This window comes from Mustela putorius, unplaced genomic scaffold, assembly GCF_011764305.1.
Source record: "Mustela putorius furo isolate JIRA1106 unplaced genomic scaffold, ASM1176430v1.1 tig00003869_pilon_pilon_pilon, whole genome shotgun sequence".
NCBI classification, from domain to species: Eukaryota; Metazoa; Chordata; class Mammalia; order Carnivora; family Mustelidae; genus Mustela; species Mustela putorius.
In genome coordinates this window covers 1,641,259-1,665,822 of record NW_025422021.1, presented here as the reverse complement: position 1 = coordinate 1,665,822, position 24,564 = coordinate 1,641,259, and the positions used below count along the sequence as shown (strand labels likewise).

Sequence of the window (24,564 nt, the reverse complement as noted above, 5' to 3'; positions counted from 1 at the left end):
TCTTATTTATCCCTACCACAGTCTACAATACCTGGCTACTGGTTTACATAAAGTAAAAAATTGGATAGGACAGAACAATTTTTACCAAGAATCAGTCTTGTGCCGTCATGCCTTTTATAGCATTTGGTATTTATTCAGCAAGCACTTATTGAGTGTTATGTGGAAACATTATACTAGCTGCTTTGGGACATATAAAAATGCTGTAACAGCTAAACTTTTAAGGTTAGAATAAAATGTAATCTCTATTTAGTGAAAGATGTAACAAAAAGGATGAGGGTAGGTAATCACTAGAGTTTTTAGGTAGATCATAGTTTAAAAAAACTGGAAAAACTGTTTAGTTTGATGACAGAAGAAATCACTTCAGCCATAATATTCAAAACATTCACAGGTTAAATGTCATTTAACAAAACTCTTCCTGGGATTTTTATAAAACCATTTTCCTTACTGTCATATTGTTAGGTTGATCAAAAAAGTTGGACTGTGCAGTAAATGAAATACTCTTCACCTTAGAAGAGCGAAGACTTGAATTTTCATAAGTAGGCTTAGAGTTTCCTTTTAATGCTTCAGCATATTTCCTTTTCTCTAAAGAAGTACAAGAAAGAATGGAGCCTCTAAGATTCACTGTTCATTTTTACCCTTTTAAATAGATCTCAGTCTTCATATAGGGTGTCAAATAGCTATGAGACCAAACCTTTACCTCTCCTCCTAGGGGCATTTAATAGGAAATAGTAGCTTCGTATGAAGTATTTTTTTTATAAATGATCATTATAGCTCCAAACTAATTGTTAAAATGGATGTCCGAGTTTTCTGTGAATGTTGTGAAACAGGATTCTTAATACTGCAAATTGTAATAAGCTGTTGTCAAATAGAATTATTCATGGCCGATGTGTTCACTCAAAGGATTAAATGAAAACCAACCCTTGGACATGAAGGGTGTGGTCCAGACAGAAGAGCGCTGGAATGACCAGGTGGAAGACCTCCTCTCTACTGTCATAAAGTGGAGGGTCATCTCAGTATTTCTTAATACTGTTGACTTAGTACAGTACTGATGCCAGTCCCTTAGGCAATAGAAAGCAATTGTAAATGAGAAATCCTTTTTGAAGGCTTCTGCTACATTTGTCAAAACTAATTAATACTAGATGATTAGAAATTAATATTGGTAACTTACTATTAGCCTAACTCTAAGCTTTATTCATATATTACCAGTTTTCACTGGTAATATCCTTTTTTGATTCCAGGATCTATTCAAGGATACCACATTGAATTTGGTTGTTAGGTCTCCTTGGTCTAACATAGTAATTTTCAAGTACTTTTTAAGTTTTGCAGATGTCTGAAAATTAATGTATGCCTGTATTAGGAAACAGAATATGTGCTGAACATCACTCAGTCTTTTCTAGTTAACTCAAGGCTATATTTTGAAACAGGGTACTATTCTGTGCCTTCAGAGGTTGTTTACATGTTTCATGTTTTTTGCCTTGACATCAAGCCACCTTGCTCTTCTTCTAGTTGATCTTTCGTCATTGTATCCTAACCAAAAAGCCAAACAGCAGTACCAAAGAAGTTGAAAAAGAGGAAAGAGTATTGTGGTATTATGGAAGGTCTTCTATTTATTAATGAATTCAGATAGAGTATTGAGAGAAGCAGGGTAATTACGGAGGTAGAAGAAATGACACGAACAGAGGCTTGAGAACTTTTGCACGGATTCTGAAGGACTTCCATGCCTTTTCAGTACAGTTAGTTTGCTACTACCATTCTTGGGATATAAGAAGGTTGGCACAAAAGCACTTCCTGAATGATTGGATGTGGGGCCTAGTGAGGAAGGAGGCTTAAAACTAAAGTTTTGTGTCTGCACTGAAATCATAAATGAAAGTGCCATTAAAAAAAAAAAAACTTTATTATAAAAGTATAATTATCATAAATGTTTGCTAAGACACAAAGGCAAAAAAATACATAATAAAAGCAACTGAGTTTACTGTAGTTAAAACCACTGTTGTTTTTATACATATACATATTTTATAAGTTTAGATTACTACTGATATACAGTTCTTTTTTTTTTTAAGATTATATTTATTTATTTGACAGAGATCACAAGTAGGCGGAGAGAGAGAGATTGAGGAAGAAGTAGGCTCTCTGCTGAGTAGAGAGCCTGATGCAGGGTTTGATCCCAGGACCCTGAGATAATGACCTGAGCTGAAGGCAGAGGCTTTAACCCACTGAACCACCCAGGCGCCCCGGATATACAGTTCTTATAACCTTTCTAACCTTAATCCATCATATTTTTCCACACCATTAAATAGCCTTCAAAACCTTTTTTGTGGCTACATCATAGTTTGTTGAAAGCCAGAAGTGATTTAACTATTACCTTTTTGTTGGACATTGAAGTTATCTTGATTCTCATTGCTGATAATATTGCTTTTAGCCTCCTTATAGAAAAGTCTTTATCCACATCTGTATTTATTCTCTTAGGACAGTTTCCTAGGGGTGAGATTACTTATCAAATGGGTTTTATACACATGGCTAAAGAACCTTTAAAATGTGCTCTTTTCTCCTTCCACTGGTAGTGTATAAGCATCATTGTTCCTCTCACACTTTGGCTATCAAATACTATAATTGTTGGACTTTAGAAGGGCTAGGTTTGTTTTGAAAATTATTTTGACTTTGTGGAGTTTCAGGTGACAATTTAACAGACAAGTAGAATGTTTAGTAAGTAGTACTAGAAGAATCAAAGCGATAAATGCAAATATATAATGCTACAACTGAAGATTCAGAAACTCTATGTATAGTTTTATGAAATGGGATATTTCTAAGCAATAAAAATATATAGTATGGGTAATTATATCTGTGGCATTACATATGGCAAAAAGGGGGAGCTAAAGACTGAAATTCAGGGAAAGCCCAGGTAATATAGGATGGGAGTGGAGAAAAGGATCTTTCAAAGTCAAAGACAATGTGGGAGATGATATAGAATGTGGGTTTATATTAGCAGCAGGTTATATTTTCTCTAAGGCCTATCCTAAGGAGTATTTGGTTTTAGCTTATGGTATAGCAACTGCTTTTAAATTCAGATTTCTGACCCAGTCTCCATATTCTACTGTTAAACCAATAAAATACTTTTTTGTCACATGGATTAATATATTCTTGATCTTTCTAGTGAATCTTTGCTTCTTATATTCTTTTAGATGGTATGGTATTACTGAAGTCCTTGAATGGCAGTTACAGGCCTCAAAACTGTTCAGTTCTTCGTAAAAGTATTTTATAACACACACACACCGGTCATAACAGTAACTACTGATGTTACTGGTGCGTATTCTAGACTTAATAATTATATACTATGTATAATTAATATATTTTCCCATTATGTAACATTTTCTAAATGTCGACTATAAAGTGAGAGGATTTAATAAATGTTTAAGTAGGATTTTAAAGTAAGATTTTACCTGTTTCTGATAGCTCTGCTTTGTGTTTATGCTTTTAATTCTTTCTGCTTTGTAGCAGAAAGGCAGGGAAAAGGCAAGAAAGCATAGAGCAGAAAGAGCAAGGATCTTAAACTGTGGTAACAGCATTTTACTTTGTAATGACAAATGTTATAGGCAAAACTACTTGCACATTGTGTAAGAATATTTTTGAGACCTTTCCTCATTTGACCAATGTTTTGAAAAAAGTTGTTGTATTCTGCTGGTTATCATTGCACCTTTTTGAGATGATGATAGGGAAGTTGTCCAGGAAGGCTGGCATGAACCTGGCTGAGCCTAGCAGAGCAGCAGCATTACCTTAGTAAATTCACTGTAGTCCAAAGACCGTAATGAGTTTTGGCAAAAAGTTACTATAGTCTCTTAACATCTGTCTACCCAGTAGGAGTAACAGTTACAGAGCCCAGGTAGTTATGCCATATATGAGAACTGGAATATTTTCTTAGGTCCATTCTGTCATTCCCCATCCTTCTTGCATGTCAGATCTCTTCTTTCCCACAGTTGTTTTGAATCTCAGCTGCACCTGAGAGTTTTTAAACCTCGATAAGCTTGGCTCACACCTGTTCTGAGTAAATCAGAATCTCCTAGGTGTAGGACCTAGGAATCAGTAATTTAGAAGCTCCTTGAGCAGCCAGGGTTTTGATTTATGATTTTAGATGTAGTAATGCCATCAGTGAACTTCATAGTTCTTAAGTGGGTTGTATATTCAAATCACCTGGAAGATTTCTCCACAGTGTTCCTTCCCTCCCTTTTCCCCTTACTACTTGAGTGAACCAGTGTTAACTGATGGGAATATAGCCCCCGTGCCTTTAACGAGTTAGGACCAAAAAATCAAAGAATCAGTACGTTAAGTACTGTTTTCCTGTACTCTTTTTGGTAGATATTCTGCTTATGTAAGTGACTTTGCATTTATCCCCATATTAATGATTTTGTGGTGTTCGCTATTTGCATATTCTCATATCTGTTCTGTACATCACTCTATTTTCAGTACTTAACAGTGCCCAACACATAGTGGGTACTCAGTAAATGTTACAAGAAGGAATCATTAACACGGAGTTTTGGGAATACCTCACTATTTTATGTCTATATGCACTACCTACCTATATTTTTAAGCTTTATAATTACATTTCCAGTGAGGAAAAATATCTGTAAAGCAGAACATAAACAGGAAATAGATTTATTAAATTTTGAAAGTTCTTTTCAGGTCAGGGGTTCTGTGTCAGGGACATTATTAAGGTTTGAACAGAATTGAGCTTACAATACAAACATTTCCTGGTAGAAGTATTCATTTGCATATTTGACCCTCTTATCAACTGTCAAACCAAAACGTATAGAAAAACTAGTGAACAAACAGGTACTCTTAGAGTCTGTGCTTAGTTTAAACTGCATGATAAACTGGACTAGAGTCTAGGCACACATATATCAGCCTGTTAGTTGTATTTTACCCAGTCATAGTCTGTCTTGTATAAGGTGGAAATTAAAAATGAGGTGACCCTGTCCAATATACTTGATTTGTGATACAGATTTACAGCATATTAGCAAAATGGCTTAAATTTTGGATGAGCCCTTAATTTTATAGTGTAAAGAATGGGGTGAAGGTACCAAAGAAAGTGTAAGTAGCTCTAGCCAGCATATCTAAAAGCTCTTCTTAAATCTATGTTATTTCAGAATTAAGGAGTCTCTGGCACCAGAATTCTCCAGTTCTAGAATTGAGGATAACAAAATATGTCATATAAATTCGCTCTGCATATTTAAAATCCTTTATGGTTTAGATTTTCTTCTGTAATCTTATTAGTGCTTCAGTGATATAAAACTCACTGGGAATTTTCCCCGTTTATTTTTTTAAAAAAAGAAACTAAAACAAAAAAAAGACCTTTTTTGGACAAGTAAATAATTTAGAAAAGTGGGTTGAAATAATTCAGTGAAAAGTGGGTTCCTTTCTATCCCAGAGTATCAGATCCTTCTTAGAGGAAACCACTATTAGGATTTTCTTGTTTATCTTTCCAGAGAGAGTCCATTCTTATGGCCAGAATACACATGCAGATAGCTTTTGTAGTTTATAGTGTAATAGAAGCATTGATATCCACTGCTTTACACTTCCTTTTTTTTTTAAATTTAATAATATGTCTTAGATACCTTTCTAGATTACTTTTTAATTTTCCTCATTGCGAGTTGGTGTGATCTCTGTATCTTTACTAGGTGAAGTCTTCTCTACTTTTTCTAACATCCCTTTCAAACCCAGCTTCTTCTTATATCTCTTCATGTAGTTAATCTCTCCTCTGCTTTGCTTCCATTTACTTTCTTCATCTTTCTCTTAAACACTTTTCACAGGTCTGCCCTTTCATGACTTCTATATGATTCACTCATCCCAGGTGTCCCTTATCTCAGTCTGGCTCATTCCACCTTCAGTACTTCATCCCCAACTAAGTACCGAGGTTTCACAAATATATATGTACAGCCCAGGCCCCAGTTACCGAGTTGTCAGTATGCATCTCCTTGACATATCTATTTCTTGTATATCTCTGAGACCTCATAATCCCCAAATGTCCAATATCAGCTCCTTCTTCAGTGTCACTATCTTAGTAAATGGCATCTATATCCATCTCAGTCGTATATTCCAGAAAACTATGAGCTATTCTTGATAGCCCCTTCTCATGTCCCATGTTGCAAAAACATAACTTTGGTTGATTTTTACCTCCTGTATCCCTCTCAAATCCATCCTCTTCTGTTTGCCCCTAATACTGCCTTAGTCTAGCCTACCATCTTCCCCTGGATTGCCACAGTAGTCCACCCACAGCCCCTCTGGTCCTCTTCCAGACCATTCTCCACACAGCAATCGGAGGAAGCTTTCAAACTGTAAATAAACTGTAAATATTGTATGACCCCCCCCCATGCTTAAATTGTTTACTGACTTTCTGTTGCTTTTAGAATGAAGCCAAATATTTTTAATATAGCCCGACAAGGTCCTGCATGGACATCCATTACTATTTCCCTCTTTCCTTATCTCCTAGTGCACTCTCCCTTTGTTCTCTTTGTTCCTGCCACATTGGCTTTATTTCTAGTCCCTGCTACACCACCTTGCTCCTTACTCCCTCAAGGCATTTGCATATCCTATTTAGTCTTTCCCAGCTCTTCCCTTTTACCTTCTCCTAGTTAACTCTATTGGGTGTTTCAAATAACATCTCAAGCATTGCTTCCTTTGTGAAACTTCCCTGATCTTCCTAACTAGGTCATTTCCCCTGGCACCGAGCAAGGTATAACCCTCCTTTGTAGCAAATTTTCTGTTTTGCTTTTTTTGTGTGTACACTTATATTTGAATAATATTTATATCCCCCACTAGATGGTAATCTCCCTGAAGGCAATGGCCATTATATCTTTAGTTTCCAGCATAGGAGCCCAGCACAAAAGAGCAGACAGTTAAATCTTTAGTGAATGAATGAATTTATTTCTATTTTTTCCATTGAATCTACTGCGGAAAGTATGCAAAGTACTGTAGTTTGCATATCGTAAAAGCTCAAATGCATTTTTCAGATTCAGAGTGAATTCATATGCAGCACAAGGTACAGTATGGATTAATAAGCAATAAATACCATCATTTTCCAGCAGACTTCACAGGTCTTATATTTACTGGAGAGAAGTCATTTACTGGAAAGAAGTCATTCTGGGGGAGGGGAGTAGTAGGAAGATAAAATAATTGTGATCTGGTAGCAGATAGCTTGGTCTCTCTTTAGTTAGTAGAATTATTTCCTTGTATTGTTTCCTGAACCATCTCCCCTCTCCCATTGTCTTGTATCTCTCCCTAATAAGTCGTGAATTCCTAATTACATTCAAACTAAAGAGCTATGACTGTTTCCAAAGCACTTAGGAATAGCACTTGGTTACCTAAAACAAATGGCCTGAAGTCTGGAAGGAAATACATTGCTGTAGTTAGGCTTATATTCTGTCCAGAATCACTGTTGATGAGAAGTAGCTTTATTCTGTTGTTTTTTGCCCTAAAACATTCATCCTTTCATCCCTCTTTGGATAGAATCATCTGCCTTCCTCCTCCTAGCCAGAAGACTTTAGGGGAAGCTGCTTAGCTGTAGTGAGCTTTGGTTTTCTTATCTGTGAAGCTGGGATAGTTATAGTGACTTCTCTTTCATTCTCTTGACATTGTCTTTTACATTAATTTTAATGTAGTCCAGCTTATCAATTTTTTTTAATAGACTGTGTCTTTGCTGTTTTAGCTAAAAATTCACTGCCATACCCAAACTCATATAGGTTTTTTCTTATGTTCTCTTCTAGGAGTTCTTAAAGTTTTGCATTTTATAGTAGTTCCGTGATCCATTTTGAGTTAATATTTGTGGTAGATAAAAGGTCTCTAACTTTTATTTTTTTACATGAGGATGTCTGGTTGTTTCAGCACCATTTTTTGAGACTGTCTTTATCTTTGCTCCATTCTCTTTCCTTTGCTCCTTTGTCAAAGGTTACTTGACTTTATCTATGTGGGTCTATTTCTGGGCTTTCTATTCTGTTCCATTGATCTGTTTTTCTGTTCTTTTGTCAATACCACACTGACTTGATTACTGTTGCTTTTATACTAAGTCTTAGAGTTGTTGGGTAGTGTCTGGCTTGATTCTCCTTCAGTATTGTGTCAGCTATTCTTTTGCCTATCCATATGAACTTCGTAATCAGTTTGCTGCTAGCCACAAACTAACTTGGTGGGATTTTGACTAGGATTGTACTGAACCTATACAGGAAGCTGGGAGGAACTGACATCTTAACACTTGAGTTATCTTACCCATAAACGTAGATAAAGTATCTCTGCCTGTATTTAGTTCTCTTTTTTTGTTCTATTGGTATTTTTAATAGGTTTTGTATTAGTATGTTAAAACTCAGGGAGGGGTGGATAAGTCCTATGGAAGTTAAATCACTATAGCATCTTAATTCAGGCTCTTCCATTGTGTAACCCATGCTTCAATAAGAACTTTGTGTTAGTTTATTTATTTATTTTTTTAATTTCAAATGCATCCTACATTGTATATATTCACACATATGCAATATACTTAGGAATATTCATTTTAACACTGTAATGATTTTAAAAGGAGCACAGCATTATACCACAATTTTCACAGTTATGTCAAGTCTTGACTTAAGTTGTTGTTATGTCCTTTTCTCTTTGAACTTAGTTTATCTCATTTTAAGATAAAAGTTTTTTCCACAAGGATAAAAAAACCGTAGAATTTTAGTATAAATCTTTGCATTTATCTTGGTGGGGGGACTAAAAAGTTGTGTGTGTAAAAGCATTGTTTAAACAAGTGCTTATTTATAGAATGAACCAATTATTAAATTGAGCACTTGAAACCTTGTATTGAGAATCACTCCAGTGCTGGAAAAGGATAGTGTTAATGACCCTTGAAGTGATCGTAATTGTTGGATTAATATTCAAGCAATGAGAAAATGGATTTTGCTAAGATATGAGTCCGCATGCTGCTAATGTTTAAAGTTATGTCACTGGTTAACAATAAGAGCAACTAGTAACGGAAAATTTTTAGGTTAAGTTTGTTGCTATCTAAGCTTTTTACCTGCTTTTTACTTTTGTTGTTTTGTGTAGAACATACAATAATAGCTTATAGGAAACATGGTATTTAAAAGAAGGGATGAATGTTTGTAGGACAAAAAACAATAGAATAAAGCTACTTGTCACTTTCTTAATAGCATTTAAACCAAAAATTGTGTCCTCAATTATGGAACTTAATAATAGATTTTTTTTTTTTTTTAACATTTGTGCACAGTGAGGTTTCAGTAAACAAAGCCCCGTTAGTTTTGTCTCTGTTTTCCCATAACTTGACTTAGAACTGGAATAAATTTTACTTTTGCTGTATTGATGAAGTAAATTAAGTAAATGAACTCTTTATGAAGGTAATATAAGAAAACATTCCCTTCCCCTTCCATCCCCCTCCTTTCCTTTCCTTTCCCCTGCTATTAAATTGCCTCTATGGCATCTCCCTTTCTTCTCATCTTGGGCAGGTCCCGCAGCTCTTCTGTCACTTTGAGTTACTCAAATACTTTTTTAACTTTCAGGGCATAAAAAGCACAATCCACTGTAAGTTGTAGAGCCCAATCTATATCTTATAACCTCTTGAAGCTTACATTCTAGTGAGACAGACAGATGATAAGTAAGATAAATGGGTGAACTATATAATATGTTAGAGAGTGATAAGTAATATGGAGAAAAACATTGAAAGGAATACATAAAATGTGTGGAGCTCATGTGTGACATTTTTAGATAGAGTGTCCAAGAAAGGCCTCACTGAAAAGGTGACTTTTTTGTCAAGACCTGCAGAAGGTGATGAACCCAAACCATGTTACAATCGCGAAGAAAAACATTCCAGGCAGAGCTTTATCCCTGCAGAAGCCCTGCAGTGGAAATGTACACTGTGTGTTGGAGAAACAGGTTGCTACAGCCAGTTGAACAAGGAAGAGAGGAGCAGACAAGAAGGATATGGTAGTGGTGGTGGCAACAGATTGTTGGGTCTCAACATTGCATTGTGAGTCTCATAAGGCTTTGACTTGAACACAGGATAGGGTAATAAGCCTTTGGAAAGTTTTGACCAGACTTATATGATCTGATTTACTAACTATTGCTTTGCCTAATTGTCGTTTGCAAATAGACTACCACGGTGGAAATAGGGCCAAAAGTGGAAGCAGAGAGCTATTGTAACTAACCAGGAGAGGATTCTAGTATTTTTAATTAAGGTCGAGATGGTAGGAGTAGGGAGAAGCAGTATTTTTGAGTTTATTTTGGAGATAAAATCAGCAGAATTTGTCAAGATACTGGATGTGGGAAGATTGTTATCAAAGCTAGGTCTTTGTGTTTGTTCTGAGGAACTAGAAGAATGGAGTTGGCATTAACTGAAACAGGGAAGATTATATGAGGAGTCCGGGAACTTAGTTTGGGACATGTTAAAAATGAGGCACTTTTCAAAATAAATAGGTTTTGAAATATTAGATTTCAAAATAAAAACTGTTTAGTAAGCATTTAGATGTATAGCTCTGGAACTCAGGATAAAAAAATCTGGTCTGGAGATAGGAGATTTGGGAATTGAGAGCCTTCTGGTGCTGTTGGAAGCCATAAAACGTCATGAGGTCAGCAAAAGAAGGGTTGTGAGTACAACAGAGAAGAGGTCCAAGCACTGAGTTCTCAAGGACTGGCTGTATTGTTAGGTTAGGGAGTTAAGGAGCTGTACTTAGTGGTTGAGAAGGAAGGACCAGAAAAGTTAGGAGGAAAACCAGCAAGTATGTTATTCTAGGAACAAAACAGACAAGTTATATCAAGGAGGAAAAAGTGATCAACTGTGTCTAATGTTGTTGGGCCAAAGAAGATGAAGATTGAGAAATAAGCATTGGGTCTCCTGTGAGGTCATTGGTGACCTTTGATGAATGCTGTTTCAGTATAGTGAAGGGGAGTAAAAGCCTGCTAGGAGATCACTGAGATGGGACCTGGAAGGCATAGAGTAATAGATGTTTGATTTTTTTTTTAAAAAGGTTGGGAAAATAGTATTGTGATATTTTTCTGAACATGATTCACCAGAGAGGGAAAAACAAATGATCTAGGATGGCATGTGGAACATGCTTTTACACAAGCATGCTACATTGCTTGTGTAAAAGAGAAAGAAGGTGAACCAGTGAGAAGGTATAAATAGTACATGTCTTGAGATTGTTAGCATTTATCACTCATTTTCTACTCAGCTGTGAAGCCTCAGTGGCAGATCAGATGCTAGCCTGTAAAATCCTTTGCTTGAATTTGATTGGAAACAGCTTCTGCATCCAACATCTTACCCCCTTTCCCCACCACCAAGAATGTCTTGATTTGCAGATGGCACCTTTGTGGGAAGAAAAAGGGCTCCTTACTCTAAACAAAGCAGCTTAAAACAAGGGCTGGATTTTAGCTGTCACTCACTCTAGGCTTAGTATTCTTGGAACAGTAAAAGAATCATACTGCCACAAGCTTCTGCCTTGCTCAGTCTCCCCTAAGACGAAAAGGAAAGTCACATTTAATATTCTGCTATAATAAACATATCCTTTGTCCTATGGCAAAACAGCATAAGTGAGAAGAAAGCAAACTTAAGAACGAGTACGAATTTGGTTTAGGAATCCCAGTTCTGCCAGCTGGCAGAAGGGATTTAAGATTGATCATTTGCTTTCTCTGCGTTGGCTTTTTCAAGTATAAGGGGCAGGGATGGGGGTGGGGTTGGCTTCTACCAGATTCTTTTCAGTCTGAAATTCTATGATTCATTAAAATATAGTAAAACCCAACTAAATTTGAATGTATGCCCTGAAGCATAGCATAGTTCTACTGAGAACTAATATTACTGAGGAAGTTTGTTTTGGGGTTTTTGTTTTGTTTTGTTTGGATAACAGCACCCCTTGGATTCTTACACAAGTAAGTATCAGCAGAATTTGGAGATTAAATTAGAGGAAATATAGCAAACCATTGAGGACAATACAGACTAGTTCACAGACTTTGTCTAAGTTCTGTCTGAGTCATTTTCTGGCCATGGGACACATGGAAAATTATTTAACTCTCTGAACCTTTGTTTCCTCATCTAAAAATAGGAATGTACTAATAGTACCTACTTCATGGATTTTTAAGGAGAATTAAATGAGTTATACACTATGATGCTTTGAACAATGCCTGGCATGTAATAAAGATGGGCTAAACCTTAACTAATGTTGTTGTTACTACTACCACCACCACTGGGTGGCACATGTAGTTTAGAATCATTTTAGTAAGACAGCCACACCATAGATGTCTTTGACACTATAATTTAATCATATAATGATTACCTTAAGTCACCAAGGGAAAAATTAACTTGGAAAGGAAAATGCTTTTGAATCAGGTTAAACCTTTTTTGTTTGTTTACAAAATTAGGACTCAGTTTGATGTTTTTAGTACAGTAAAAATTCACTTAGGGAATATACCTGATTCTCAAATGATGACAGAACAGTGAGCCATTATTGTAATTAGTTTGTTTCTGTGTATACTTGAAACATATAAAACAGTATTTATTTTGAAAAATGTTTTTCCCTAAATATTCCAAAATAGTAAGGGTTTTATTTAAGTACCTTAAAGATAGGTCTTTAAAACACGCTGTAAACATTTTGATTATACCATCAAGTTTTCTACATCCTTTCTGTATGAACTATTTTTTCAGAGCACACATTTGATTATTGATAGTATCACTTACCATCATGTTTACAATTCTCAGCTTATTTTACAGAATTAATAAGATACAGTCAAATTATTGTAACTATACTTGAAAGTCCTGTTATGATTAATGTGGGTGATTTATCAATGCTGTTTACACTTATTTTAAATTAAACATGCAGGTGAATTTCTAAACTGGTGGTTACTTTTAAAGAGGAAATGCTGTATATGTATTATACGTTAGTTCAGAAAGTCAAGATAATTCATGATGGCAAAGATTAGGGAAGAAAGGAAGTCTGAGGGTAAATTGGAAGAGAATTTAAGGAACAGTGGATGTGCCTTACCAGCAAATAATTGTGAGGTTAGATTATTTTTGAATTATTTCTCTTGTTTTGAATTTTATAAGTGAAATGATGTATTGTTAAGCACAATGTAATGTACCTGGGACTTAATAGCATCTAGCACGCAGACTTTGGTTTCTAACATTCCCTGTGTGAGACTAAGTGGAACCAGGGCTCTCTGAGGAAATGACTGATTCCAAGACTGGAATCCTGGGACATCTAGTTATGGCAGAAAGTAAGGAAGTACTCCTAACATCACAGCAGCCTGTCACAGGAGTAGAGGGGCGATTGGGAAGGGGCTCTCACTGGCCAAATTTGTCATCAAAAACAGTTAAAGATAGTAATGAATTATATAAACCATCAGGGGAAAAAAAATCCATGAAAACCACACCAGTAATACACAGATTCATACAAATAGGAAATGAGAGGGATCAAGGGCTAGCTGATAAATGTAGAAGAAATACTGAAATTGGAAAAACCATGATTTTATCACCATCACAGTATAGTTTATATACTGTTACTATATATAGTTTATATTTTATAGCTTGGATGTTAAATCTAGGGGAGAAATTTTGATAAAGAGCACAATGTTTGCGTGGTCTTAAAGTGTCTATCCAAATGTTATTTATTGGTTGCAGGGAAAAAATAGTAAGCAGTAGGAAAATCAGACAGCACTTGATCTAGGTGATAAAAATTAACATCACCAATTAGGGATAGGTAAATGAATACCATGGTAGCTTGAGAACACATCACTTACATACTATTTGGCCGGGAATGCACTGTCTGCATCTAATTATGAGGAAACCAGATAACTCAAAAAAGATGAGCATTCTATTAAAAGAAGAAGGAGGTGATGGGGAGGAAGATGACTGTATTCTTCCAAAATGTTAATGTTTGTTATAAAAGTCAAAGGTGGAAAAGTGCCATATTAAAGGAAACAAAAGACATAGAACATAGATGATTACAAGATGATCACAAGAGTAGATTCTGTATCTGGAGGAAAATTAAATTTTTAAAGAGCCATTATTTTGCAGATTATAGGTTAAAGTTTTATTAATATATTTACTGAAGTAGCTATATTGTGATTATATTGGAGGTTAATTTAGGGAATGTGCACACTTAAGTATTTATGGGGAGGGGGCCAGATGCCAGATGTATTCATTCAGCTTATTCTCACATGGCTCAAAAAAAGCACTGTGTGTGTGTGTGTGTGTGTGTACACATGTATATATATATATACGTACATAGAGAGAAAGCAGGGGAGGGAGGGAGAAAATGAAAGAGTTGATGGGTCCAAATGCTAACAGGAACAGTCTGGGTAAGATTATACTTGTGTTCTTTGTTCTCGCAGTTTTTCTGTAAATTTGAAATATTTGCAAATAATTTATACATATATGTATGCACACACTGGGACTTACATTTATCTCATTGTTCTCAATTGCTAATTTACTTTTAATACTTAATTGGTTTTAGATGTTAACATTCATTACTTATGGATATACACATTGATTTTTAATTTCTTTTAAATAGTGCTGGGCCTAAAGGAGATAACATTTATGAATGGAGATCAACTATACTTGGTCCACCAGGTTCTGTATATGAAGGTGGTGTGTTTTTTCTGGATATCACTTTTTCATCTGATTATCCATTTAAGCCACCAAAGGTAAGAACCTTAGAAGTCCATTCTTTAATATTTATCCTTTTCCAAAATTCTAGAGGTTAAATGTGTATTGATGTAATCATTTTTATTTCATTATTTTTCATGAATTGATACAGAAGCTCTCATGTAACCAAGAATTTTAAAACTGAAAGAAATTGATTACTGCCTATACAAATAACTTTATAATCAGCAGGAAGAGGGTTTGTTAATTGTAAATAAAAGTATGCCACTTTGCATACCAGTAAAGCAGGTACATTTTAAATTTATGTTATAAGGGAAAATATCCTATGGACTTTGTTGAGAAACATTGGGGTTAAAAAAAAAAGTAAACCTGTTGGACAGCTTGCAGAAATAAGAATTAAATTACTTGAATTTTATGCTTATATCTTATCTTTACAGATCAGCAAAAACTAGAAAAACAGCAAAGAAGAGGGAAACTACTATTATTTAATCAGCTTACTCTGTGACCTCTGTAGATACGATGTAGTAATGGGAATAAGGGTGGCTGGGTGGCTTATGTCTCAGCTGGCTCGCAATATTAACTAGATGGATAACAGAAGGGTTGAGTTGTACCTTGTAATGACTGGCAATTATTTTTCAAGTCTTAAACATAACAATTACCTGGATGGTTTCCTCCTCTCACTTCTCATTATAAAGTGGTCAAGCCAACAGGTAAAAACTGCCAATGTTAAGCCTAAACATAATTATGGTCTAGTTACAGAGACTTCTGATACGTCAGGGGAAAAGTATGTTGTTATCAAGCCTTGAACTATGATGAAATGTTTTTCTTTTCAACATAGTTCCTTATGTTCCCTACACTATTTAGAATACATGTAGCAATTTAATGCCTGCGTGGCAATTCAATGCCTGTGCTCACTTGCATGCTTGGGTTGGGGTGCCTGGAGAGTAAAAATTAAGGTTTTTTGTTTGTTTTTAGACCTGGGATTATTTCTCCCATTATCTAATAAGATAACAGTTCCACCTACTGGTATTTACCTCAAAGTACAGACATCAGGGTTCCCTATCACCTAAAGGTATTTTGCTGTGAACTAGAGTTATCAGTATTTTTTGAGTATTATACTATGTGATCCCATTAGAATTTAAGATTTTTAAATGATTGTCTTATTGAATGTGCTCACGTATGTAGAGTATATCTTGCTAGTTCAAATAAAAGGAACAAAGCCTTCGTGTGAATAATACTACAAATTGTATTAACATTCAGAATGACGCATGTTAAGTGCTGGTGTATCACTAACTGCTCAATTTATATTCATTGGTTAAGTTTCCGGTATTACAGAAAACAAAATCATAGCTGTCTTTGATAAATAGTGATACTTATTTCTAGATGCCTCATTTTTCTTGAAATTGGTTTTAATGTGGTAGCAAAATTAGAAAAAAGTTTGCAAGATTTATTTTTTACAAAATTATTTTTATGAGGGAATATTTGTTAAAGAAAAGGCTTTCCTATTTTTCTTGGCCTCTTTTAATGTTAATTAGAAAATGACTAACATAAACCTTTCAAACTGTAATTCTATGTATGATTTATTAGTTGTTTTGGTTAATATAGTGGTTATGTTTTAATTTAGCATTTAATTTTTTTGTATTTTAATTTTCTAATCCTTCCATGATGAATCATTCCTCTTCCCTAAGATATCTGACACAGTATTATGAAGCACTATCCAGATCTGTGGTTGAACAAGTGAGAAGGAAAGAATACTGCTGTTATTTTGATGTTAGATGCAATTATTTCTATACAATTCTGCTTATTCTTGAAGTTCAGGTAAAGTGTTGAACTTCTTGAGGAATAATAAAAATTTAATTCTCTTCCGTTCACCAACTATTAATAGTTGAATGGATTCGAAGTATTTTTTTAAGATTTTGTAAAATTTATTTGAGAGAGAAAGCGCACACGCATGCACGTGCCAAGAGTGAGCAGGGGAAGGAGGAGAAACCACTCCCTACTGAGCAGGGAGCCCAACTCAGTACCTGATCCCAGAACCCTGGGATCATAACCAGAGCCAAAGACACATGCTTAACCTGCTGAGCCACCCAGGTGCCCCAAAAGGATTCATATTATTAATTGTGTTTATAAATCACGCATGTCTGTTGAGTAGTCAGCTCTTGGTGATCTAAACGTGTTATTCTAGAGCAGAAGCATCTGACTAGAGCATATTCTAGAGCAGAAGCATCTGACAGAAATCTAATGCAAGCTACATGTGTAATTTTAAATTTTCTATGAGCTACATTATAAAGGGTAGAAAAAAGCAGTGAAATTAATTTTAATAACATCCAGTATATCCAAAATATTGCCTTTTGAACATAAAATCAATGAAAAAATATTATTAATGTCAGAGTTTCATTCTCTTTTTGGTACTGTGTCTTTGAAATGTTGGTATGTATTGTATATTTTTAGCTGGTCTCACTTCAACAAGCCTTATTTTAAGAGCTATAAAGGTAACATGTCCACTCTGTTACACAGAGGTTCTGGAGGTACAGATTCTTCCCTTTTTCTCCATTGCTAGACCACTGGTTTCTTTTTTGTTTTTAATTATACATCCTTATCAGAAATATACTTTTTAGGGCTTTTAATTTTATTTATTTTTTTAAAAGATTTTATTTATTTATTTGAGAGTGAGAGAGCATGAGAGGGGAGAAGGTCAGAGGGAGAAGCAGACTCCCCGTGGAACTGGGAGGCTGATGCAAGACTCAGTTCAAGGACTCCAGGATCATGACCTGAGCCTAAGGCAGTTACCTCACCAACTGAGCCACCCAGACGCCCTTTAGAGGGCTTTTAATATTTTCTTTCTAGACTCTACCAGGGAGATCATATAGTACATTGATAGTTCCAAGAGCTCAGGAGCTACTTATTTCTTTTTTCTCAGCTACTCTAAATTAAGAATTAGCCACCCCATTAGTATTTGTGACTGTTTTTTTTTTTTTAAAGGTTTTATTTATTTATCTGACAGACAGAGATCACAGGCAGGCAGAGAGGCAGGCTGAGAGAGAGGAGGAAGCAGCCTCCCCGCTGAGCAGAGAGCCTGATGCAGGGCCCAATCCCACAATCCTGGGACCATGACCTGAGCTGAAGGCAGAGGCTTTAACCCACTGAGCCACCCAGGCACCCCTTGTGACTGTTTTGAAACTTGCCAGTATTTGTTCCTACAATTTACCCCCTTTTTCATATATCTGAGAGATAAATAGTTTCCTTTATTCATTACCTTACGACCTTGCTTTTATTTCATTTTACTGTCTTAGTCTAACAAGGCACTGAACCAGTTGCAGAAACAAAAGGCTAAAAAATAGACTGGTGATTTCATCAACCATCCTCTAAATCCTTGTCCAATGTTTTCTGATACGTGACAGGACATTAGCTGAGTTGATACTGATGTTTTCTACTAAGAAATGAATGTAACTTTTGTTTTATGGTAAAATAATTTCTTCCTGAGTTCTTTCTTACCTTTGATGCTAAAACAGAGCTGTGCGTGCACATGTGTGCATGTGTATATGGTATATATATATATGGTCATACATACACAAAATTATTTTGTGTCATTTGTTTATAGTAAACCAACCAAATCAGCTGCTTACTTTGGTGTAAAACTGATATGGTACCTATTCTGCTGGGTAAAAAAATCTCAATTGAACTGAATAAAACCATTTCCTTTTTCATTTTTTCATTTTATTTATTTATTTATTTATTTATTTATTTATTTTCAGCTGTAGATTTTTATTAGATGGAGAATGTCTTAGGTTGGCCCAAAGGAAAGTGGTGAGAGTTGGCAAGCACTCCTCCTTATCAGAGAGGAGGCATTCCTGGCTAATGGGGACGGGTAGTTATGATAGCTAAAAGTCAGGGTCTTCTGCTTAACTTTGACCACTCAATATCACGAGTCCTGACATGAGAGTTTGCAGTGAGCTAGTTCAACTTGGCCAATAGTTCTTCCAGCTCTGGCTGAGTTTTGAACCTTCCCTTGAAGTCTTCTTCAGTGTGCTCCTTCACTGATAATCTCACTCCTTCGGGAAGATTGCTTTGGATTATTTCCAAGAAAATCTCTGCAAATGTAGCACTCAAACCGCTGATCTGAACCACTCGCTCATGGGTGGTGAGAACTGAGTCCGGGAGCATTTTGCTGCCTTGGTCCTGTAGCCGCAACACCTCCATGGTTTTGGTGGGCATAGAGTAACTTTTCTCAACTTTAATGGATAGATGGTTACAGAGGTTGTGAGCATATTGGGCATAACTCTCCACCACAGCCATGTTGTATGCAGTCAGGTGAATGTTTAAAACCCCATATTCATAATCTGCCCCCAAATTAATGGGTCTCACTTCCACTTTTGCCCTCTTCTTCTTGGGCTCCTTTGGTTTCACTAGGTGCTTGTATCTTCCAATGCCATGGATAGGCCTTGTCTTGTAGTGCCGACTGGTACTCAGCAGAATGCCACCTGCAGAACTGATGGGATTTTCTCCTGAAGTTCTGACCCTTAAGAGAGAAAAGGCTTGCTTAAAAATGATATCGTTCTTCAGACACAGCATCTTTCCCAGAGCTCCGTTCATCATCTGCTGTTGCGGTCGCTAACTGTAAGCTGAAACCCTGCCCAACCTGCAGCGATCCCCGGGCCTATTTTTTCTTTTTAGACTAGGCTCCACGCTCAGTGTGGGGCTTGAACTCACTACCCTGAGATTAAGACGTGAGCTGAGATCGAGTTGGATGCTTAACCCAGGCGTCCCAAATAAAATCTTTTACTTTTTTTTTTTTAAAGATTTTATTTATTTCTTTGAGAGTGAGACAGAGAGAATGAGAGAGAGAGAGAGCATGAGAGGAGAGAGGTCAGCAGGAGAAGCAGACTCCCTGCTGAGCAGGGAGCCTGATGATGGGTGACTTGAGCTGGGGACTCCAGGATCATGACCTGAGCTGAAGGCAGTCGCTTAGCCAACTGAGCCACCCAGGCGCCCCTAAAATCATTTACTTTTGATATTAGTTAAATCTGATATTTATTAGCTCTTCAGTAAATTATTTTCTATTTAGCGTCTATGATGTATACTCTATACTTTACTTTTGCTGATGAGAGTTTTAGTTGGTAATAAAGCCTTCCTTTTCTTTGTTTTTAATGGAATTGCCCTTAGGTTACTTTCCGCACCAGAATCTATCACTGCAACATCAACAGTCAGGGAGTCATCTGTCTGGACATCCTTAAAGACAACTGGAGTCCTGCTTTGACTATTTCAAAGGTTTTGCTGTCGATTTGTTCTCTTTTGACAGATTGCAACCCTGGTAAGCAAACCTTTATTAACACACGCAGTGGAGCTACAGAAACCATTGTGTTCTTGCCTTAACTATGGATTTGAGGAAGTAAATGCTGTTGGTGGAAAGATAAGCATAAATCATTTTGCAAGGAAATTATCAAAGCCATTTCATTTAGAATAGACCAAAAGTTTCACAGTAACTTTGTTTATTTTATTAATGGCATGCTACCTATAATTACTTTCTTTCTGTCATTGATGGACTATTTTCTAAATTATGTAGTGGTACAAACCCTGTTTGATGTGAAGAAAGCCGTGACTGGCACCAGTGCCTCCTTTTCTAGCTCCTTCCATGCTGTCGTGTGCTCTAAAGCAACTGCTTACTTAGTAATTAATGTATGGCTTCTTGTTCTCCCTTCTTTCTTGGATTATAGTTAGGTTTTATAAGTAGTAATAGTGGATATTAAAGTGATAGTTGATGTGTTGAACTAGATTATGATTGTATTAACTCAGATAAAGTCATTAATAAAATAGTTCTAACATTTTCAAGAAATGCTTAATTACCACATATTAACATGTGTAGTTGACTTGAAAGAGTGATGTTTAAGCCTGGGATTTTACATATGTTATCTTACTAAGTGGTCATTTTTTAAAAAGTTGAATTACTTTTTCTACATATTGAACTAATCACCAAAGGCTTTTACTTTTATTGTAAGCCCAGCAGTTTTACCTATGCCCAAGAGAATTAAAAAGGGTGAGGCAGCTCTAAGTGAACTGATAGGGAAAGAGCAAGGCACTGAAGGAAAGTACATATGCTTAATAATATTTTAAATGCTTGTGAATGTGCATACTATCTAGATAGAAATGCTATAAACTATATTGTAAGATTTGCATTTTTATTTAAAAATCACATTTTTAAACATCCAGAAGAAGGTAGAAATATAATCACCAGCCACACTTCCATTGCTGAATAAAATGCAGAGTAGTAGTATTTAAAAAATCAAGTTTATTAAGTCAGCATGTATTTTTTAGTTAAAAGGGCTTTTCTAATTTGAATATTAAAATATACAGATGCTTGTGTTATTTAAAGCATTTTAATCTTGAAAATTTAGCCATTATATAAAAAGATGCTGCTGAAAAATTAGTGTTTTAATTTAATAGAGTATTAAAACTGTAATAAGACACTGTGTAATATCTCTTACTGTTCTTTCTATTTTTCCAGCGGATCCTCTGGTTGGAAGCATAGCCACTCAGTATTTGACCAACAGAGCAGAACATGACAGGATAGCCAGACAGTGGACCAAGAGATACGCCACATAATTCACAGAATTTGTATGCGGTGTGAAGGAGCAGAGGGCCCCTTCCCACTGTGCTGCAAATCTTTATAGCCTTTACAATACGGACTTCTGTGTATATGTTATACTGATTCTACTCTCTGCTTTTATCCTTTGGAGACTGGGAGACTCCCAAAAAAGGTAAATGCTATCAAGAGTAGAACTTTGTAGCTGTAGATTAGTTATGTTTAAAACGCCTACTTGCAAGTCTTGCTTCTTTGGGATATCAAAATGTATTTTGTGATGTACTAAGGATACTGGTCCTGAAGTCTACCAAATATTATAGTGCATTTTAGCCTAATTCATTATCTGTATGAAGTTATAAAAGTAGCCGTAGATGACTAGGAATTATGTCATTTGTATTAAACCCAGATCTATTTCTGAGTATGTGGTTCATGCTGTTGTGAAAAATGTTTTACCTTTTACCTTTGTCAGTTTGTAATGAGAGGATTTCCTTTTACCCTTTGTAGCTCAGAGAGCACCTGATGTATCATCTCAAACACAATAAACATGCTCCTGAAGGCATAGTTTCCTGTCGTAATATTTTAAGTCAATCTTGTTAGGTGTGTCTGAGATGATTGTTGATGAAACAAAAATGCGGATATGAAGATTGACTACTAAGGACCAGTACAAATAAAGGAATTGTTAAAGTGAAAACATTTGAAATCTTGTTAAATGTGTAGTTTTTTTTCCTTGAAGTACTTACTAATGAGAGCATATAATGAGCTTAAATATGTAAAACTGGATTTTAAATCATTGATCTCAAAACACACAATGCTCTACTTCCATGATAGTTAAGCAAAAGATAATGTAAATTGTGACTCACTCAGGAATCTGGTATTAACTTATGGAACATTTTGTTTCCCAAGTGGTGATTTCCATCCACCATTGGACAGTGTTGTCAGATAACTTTAATCTGATAATACTTCTGTGTCGTTGGTACATTTTTTACTTTGCTACTAATCCTGGTCTTGAATTTTCATGGTGTATTGTGTGTATTACCATTCTTTTTAGGCCCTTAGCCAGCAGATAATAGCTAGAAGCAGAGTTGAACACAGAAGCCGTTGTCTGGTCTAGAGATGGGACAGAACTCTGGGTTAGTGTACAGATGTGGCATTTTTTCCTCATTTGAAAAAAATAACTAAATTTTAAGGGTTTTACAGGTTACTTCTTTTTGGTTATAGTTATAAATATTAGATTTCTTATAGGAGAATTACTTTGCAATATTCAGGTTTGGTAATTGTTATAAATGTGCTTAATTTTTTTCTATGACTATGATAATTATTGAGGTAGTTCTCCAGTCCTGTAGCCAAGGTTGTGGAATGTGGTGCAAATGTCTTCTCTAGTCCTAAATAAGGAGTTTAGCATACCATCTTCAAATTTATAGAGTAGAGTTATTAGCATAAAAATACATTGCTTTAAGCTAATAAAGTAAAGCATTTATAGTAGCGCATACCCTCACTAAGAGTAATGGGCCTCCTACTTGAGAATTTTTAATGGAAGTCTGAAATTGTCTTACTCCATCTCTCCATATTACAGAGGAACACTAAGCAAATATTTTGAAGAATTTAGGCTTGGATCTATGAAAACCTCTGAGTCTTGACTATTTTGGGTGGTAATAATCGATACTGGAGTTCAAGTCAGTGTGATCTAAACTGTAAGGATTTCTATGTAGGTGAGCTGCAAAAGGTGTTTTTTTCCCCACTTCCAGTATCGTTTATTCTGCATCCTAAAGTAGCGAACCTCTCTCTTGATGCCAGAAAAGCTTTCATCATAATGAGTATTAGGATGTTTGGGATGCTATCATTAGACTTTCTGTATTTGTTACCCCCTAATTACTACCACCAACCTTTTTGCTACTTTGTAGGCTTACTTGAGACAGAGGAGAAGGATGTGGTTACTTAAAAATGTTCCTGGCTCTTTCACAAACTACCTTTATGGCCTTGAGTAAGACACTTTAACTTCTTTGAGTTTTAGTTTATTCATATATGAAACAAAAGTTGATTCTGATTATCTCCTTATTCTCTATTAGCCCTCAATCTCAGTAGGTCTAATGCTATAACATTTGTTACCCTTGTTCTGCTTTCTCTTTCAGGGAACAGGCTAAAATTTCAAAGGGACTGAAAAATAACAATTGTCCTTTGGTTTTTACTATTAGTTTCTCTTAAAATCCTGAATATTTCTTTTTATCTTGTTTTCTATTTCTGAAAAACTGTAGGTCCGCTTTTCAGTTTTATAAGTATTCATCTACAAATAGGGTAGGGGTTTTCCCCCCATAAAACTTTGCTCTGGATGTAAATGGTGGTATTTCAGAAACTGGATTTTTTTTCTTGCCCATTAAGAACAAATTATATAAGTGAAAGTCCAAATATCACTTTGTAGGTGTTCAAGAGTAGTCATGGCCTTGAGCATCGCATTGAGCCTGCTGTGCTCAAATTCTGGTCCAGTGCTCTCAGAGGAGCCCTGCAGTGTGCCATGCAGGGCCATGCAGCCACTGCATGCCAGCCACTGCTTAGCTACTGAATGTCCCCTGCAAAGCTCATGACAGGATACTCTCTGACCATGTTTGGTTGACAGAGTGAAACTGATGCACAGGTGGGTTCAGTAACTTGCCAGTACGGTGGGGGAAGGTACAGTCTCCATTCTTCACCAGGTTGTGATTTGTAACATCACAGTTAATATTGACTGTATCTATGTAACAGCAGATATTGGTAGATTGATAACTTCTGAAAATGACTCTCTAGAATAAAGTACAATTTGCATCTTAGTAAATTCTTATTTTAAATTCTGATTTAAAGTCTCAAATGTAACCTTACAAAATAAGGCTTTGTTCATTGATTCCAATGAAGTTGAGATGTTTGTTTATCTTCTGCCTTAGATACTTAAGAATACTTTTAACATCACTAATTTCCCCTTTGTTAATTGGGAAAATGAGATAAATGTCATCTTAATTTTTTTTTAGTTATACATCACATAACCCCATCAGGAAATTTATATTGATAAATATGTATCAAGCATTTAATAACTACCTTTTTTAAGCTAACAAGATGTATTATCTAGTGGTAGCTTTTTTTTTTTTTTTTTTTTTAAAGCAGGAAATCTTAATTACAGGGATAAAATTGTGTAGGCATTTGTGGTTTGGATTGACCCTAAGAGTTCTAATAAGAACTTCGAGGTATTGGACTTAAGGAGTCAGCCCACTAATCTATCTAAATATATTATAACAATACAAGAATGACTATATTATAAAATTTAAGTCAATTTCCATCCTATGACTTCACATATTAACTTGTGGTGTAGTTATGTTAATGTAGGGCATTAACACAT

General features: G+C 35.6%; 2 protein-coding genes across 4 annotated transcripts in view; one reads left to right on the top strand and one right to left on the bottom strand.

The window, feature by feature from the left end:
- The window catches only part of UBE2E3 (ubiquitin conjugating enzyme E2 E3), an 85,712-nt gene extending 63,948 nt beyond the window's left edge, over window positions 1–21,764 (top strand). For all 3 annotated transcript variants that reach the window (XM_045066649.1, XM_004768956.3, XM_004768955.3), the window contains exons 4-6: window positions 14,532–14,664; window positions 19,787–19,934; window positions 21,126–21,764. In XM_045066649.1, the coding sequence (XP_044922584.1) occupies window positions 14,532–14,664; window positions 19,787–19,934; window positions 21,126–21,223 (379 nt within the window). In that variant the 3' untranslated portion in view covers window positions 21,224–21,764. The remainder of the gene's footprint in view (window positions 1–14,531; window positions 14,665–19,786; window positions 19,935–21,125) is intronic.
- On the bottom strand, window positions 18,490–19,274 carry LOC101683429 (39S ribosomal protein L48, mitochondrial-like). The gene has a single exon (XM_045066648.1). The coding sequence runs from the start codon at window positions 19,217–19,219 to the stop codon at window positions 18,578–18,580; it is 642 nt and encodes a 213-aa protein (XP_044922583.1). The 5' UTR covers window positions 19,220–19,274; the 3' UTR covers window positions 18,490–18,577.
- Window positions 21,765–24,564: the final 2,800 nt, after the last annotated feature.

Bases quoted from the DNA above. Each gene is read 5' to 3' on its own strand.
- LOC101683429 (XM_045066648.1), bottom strand. From the start codon at position 19,219: ATGATGAACGGAGCTCTGGGAAAGATGCTGTGTCTGAAGAACGATATC.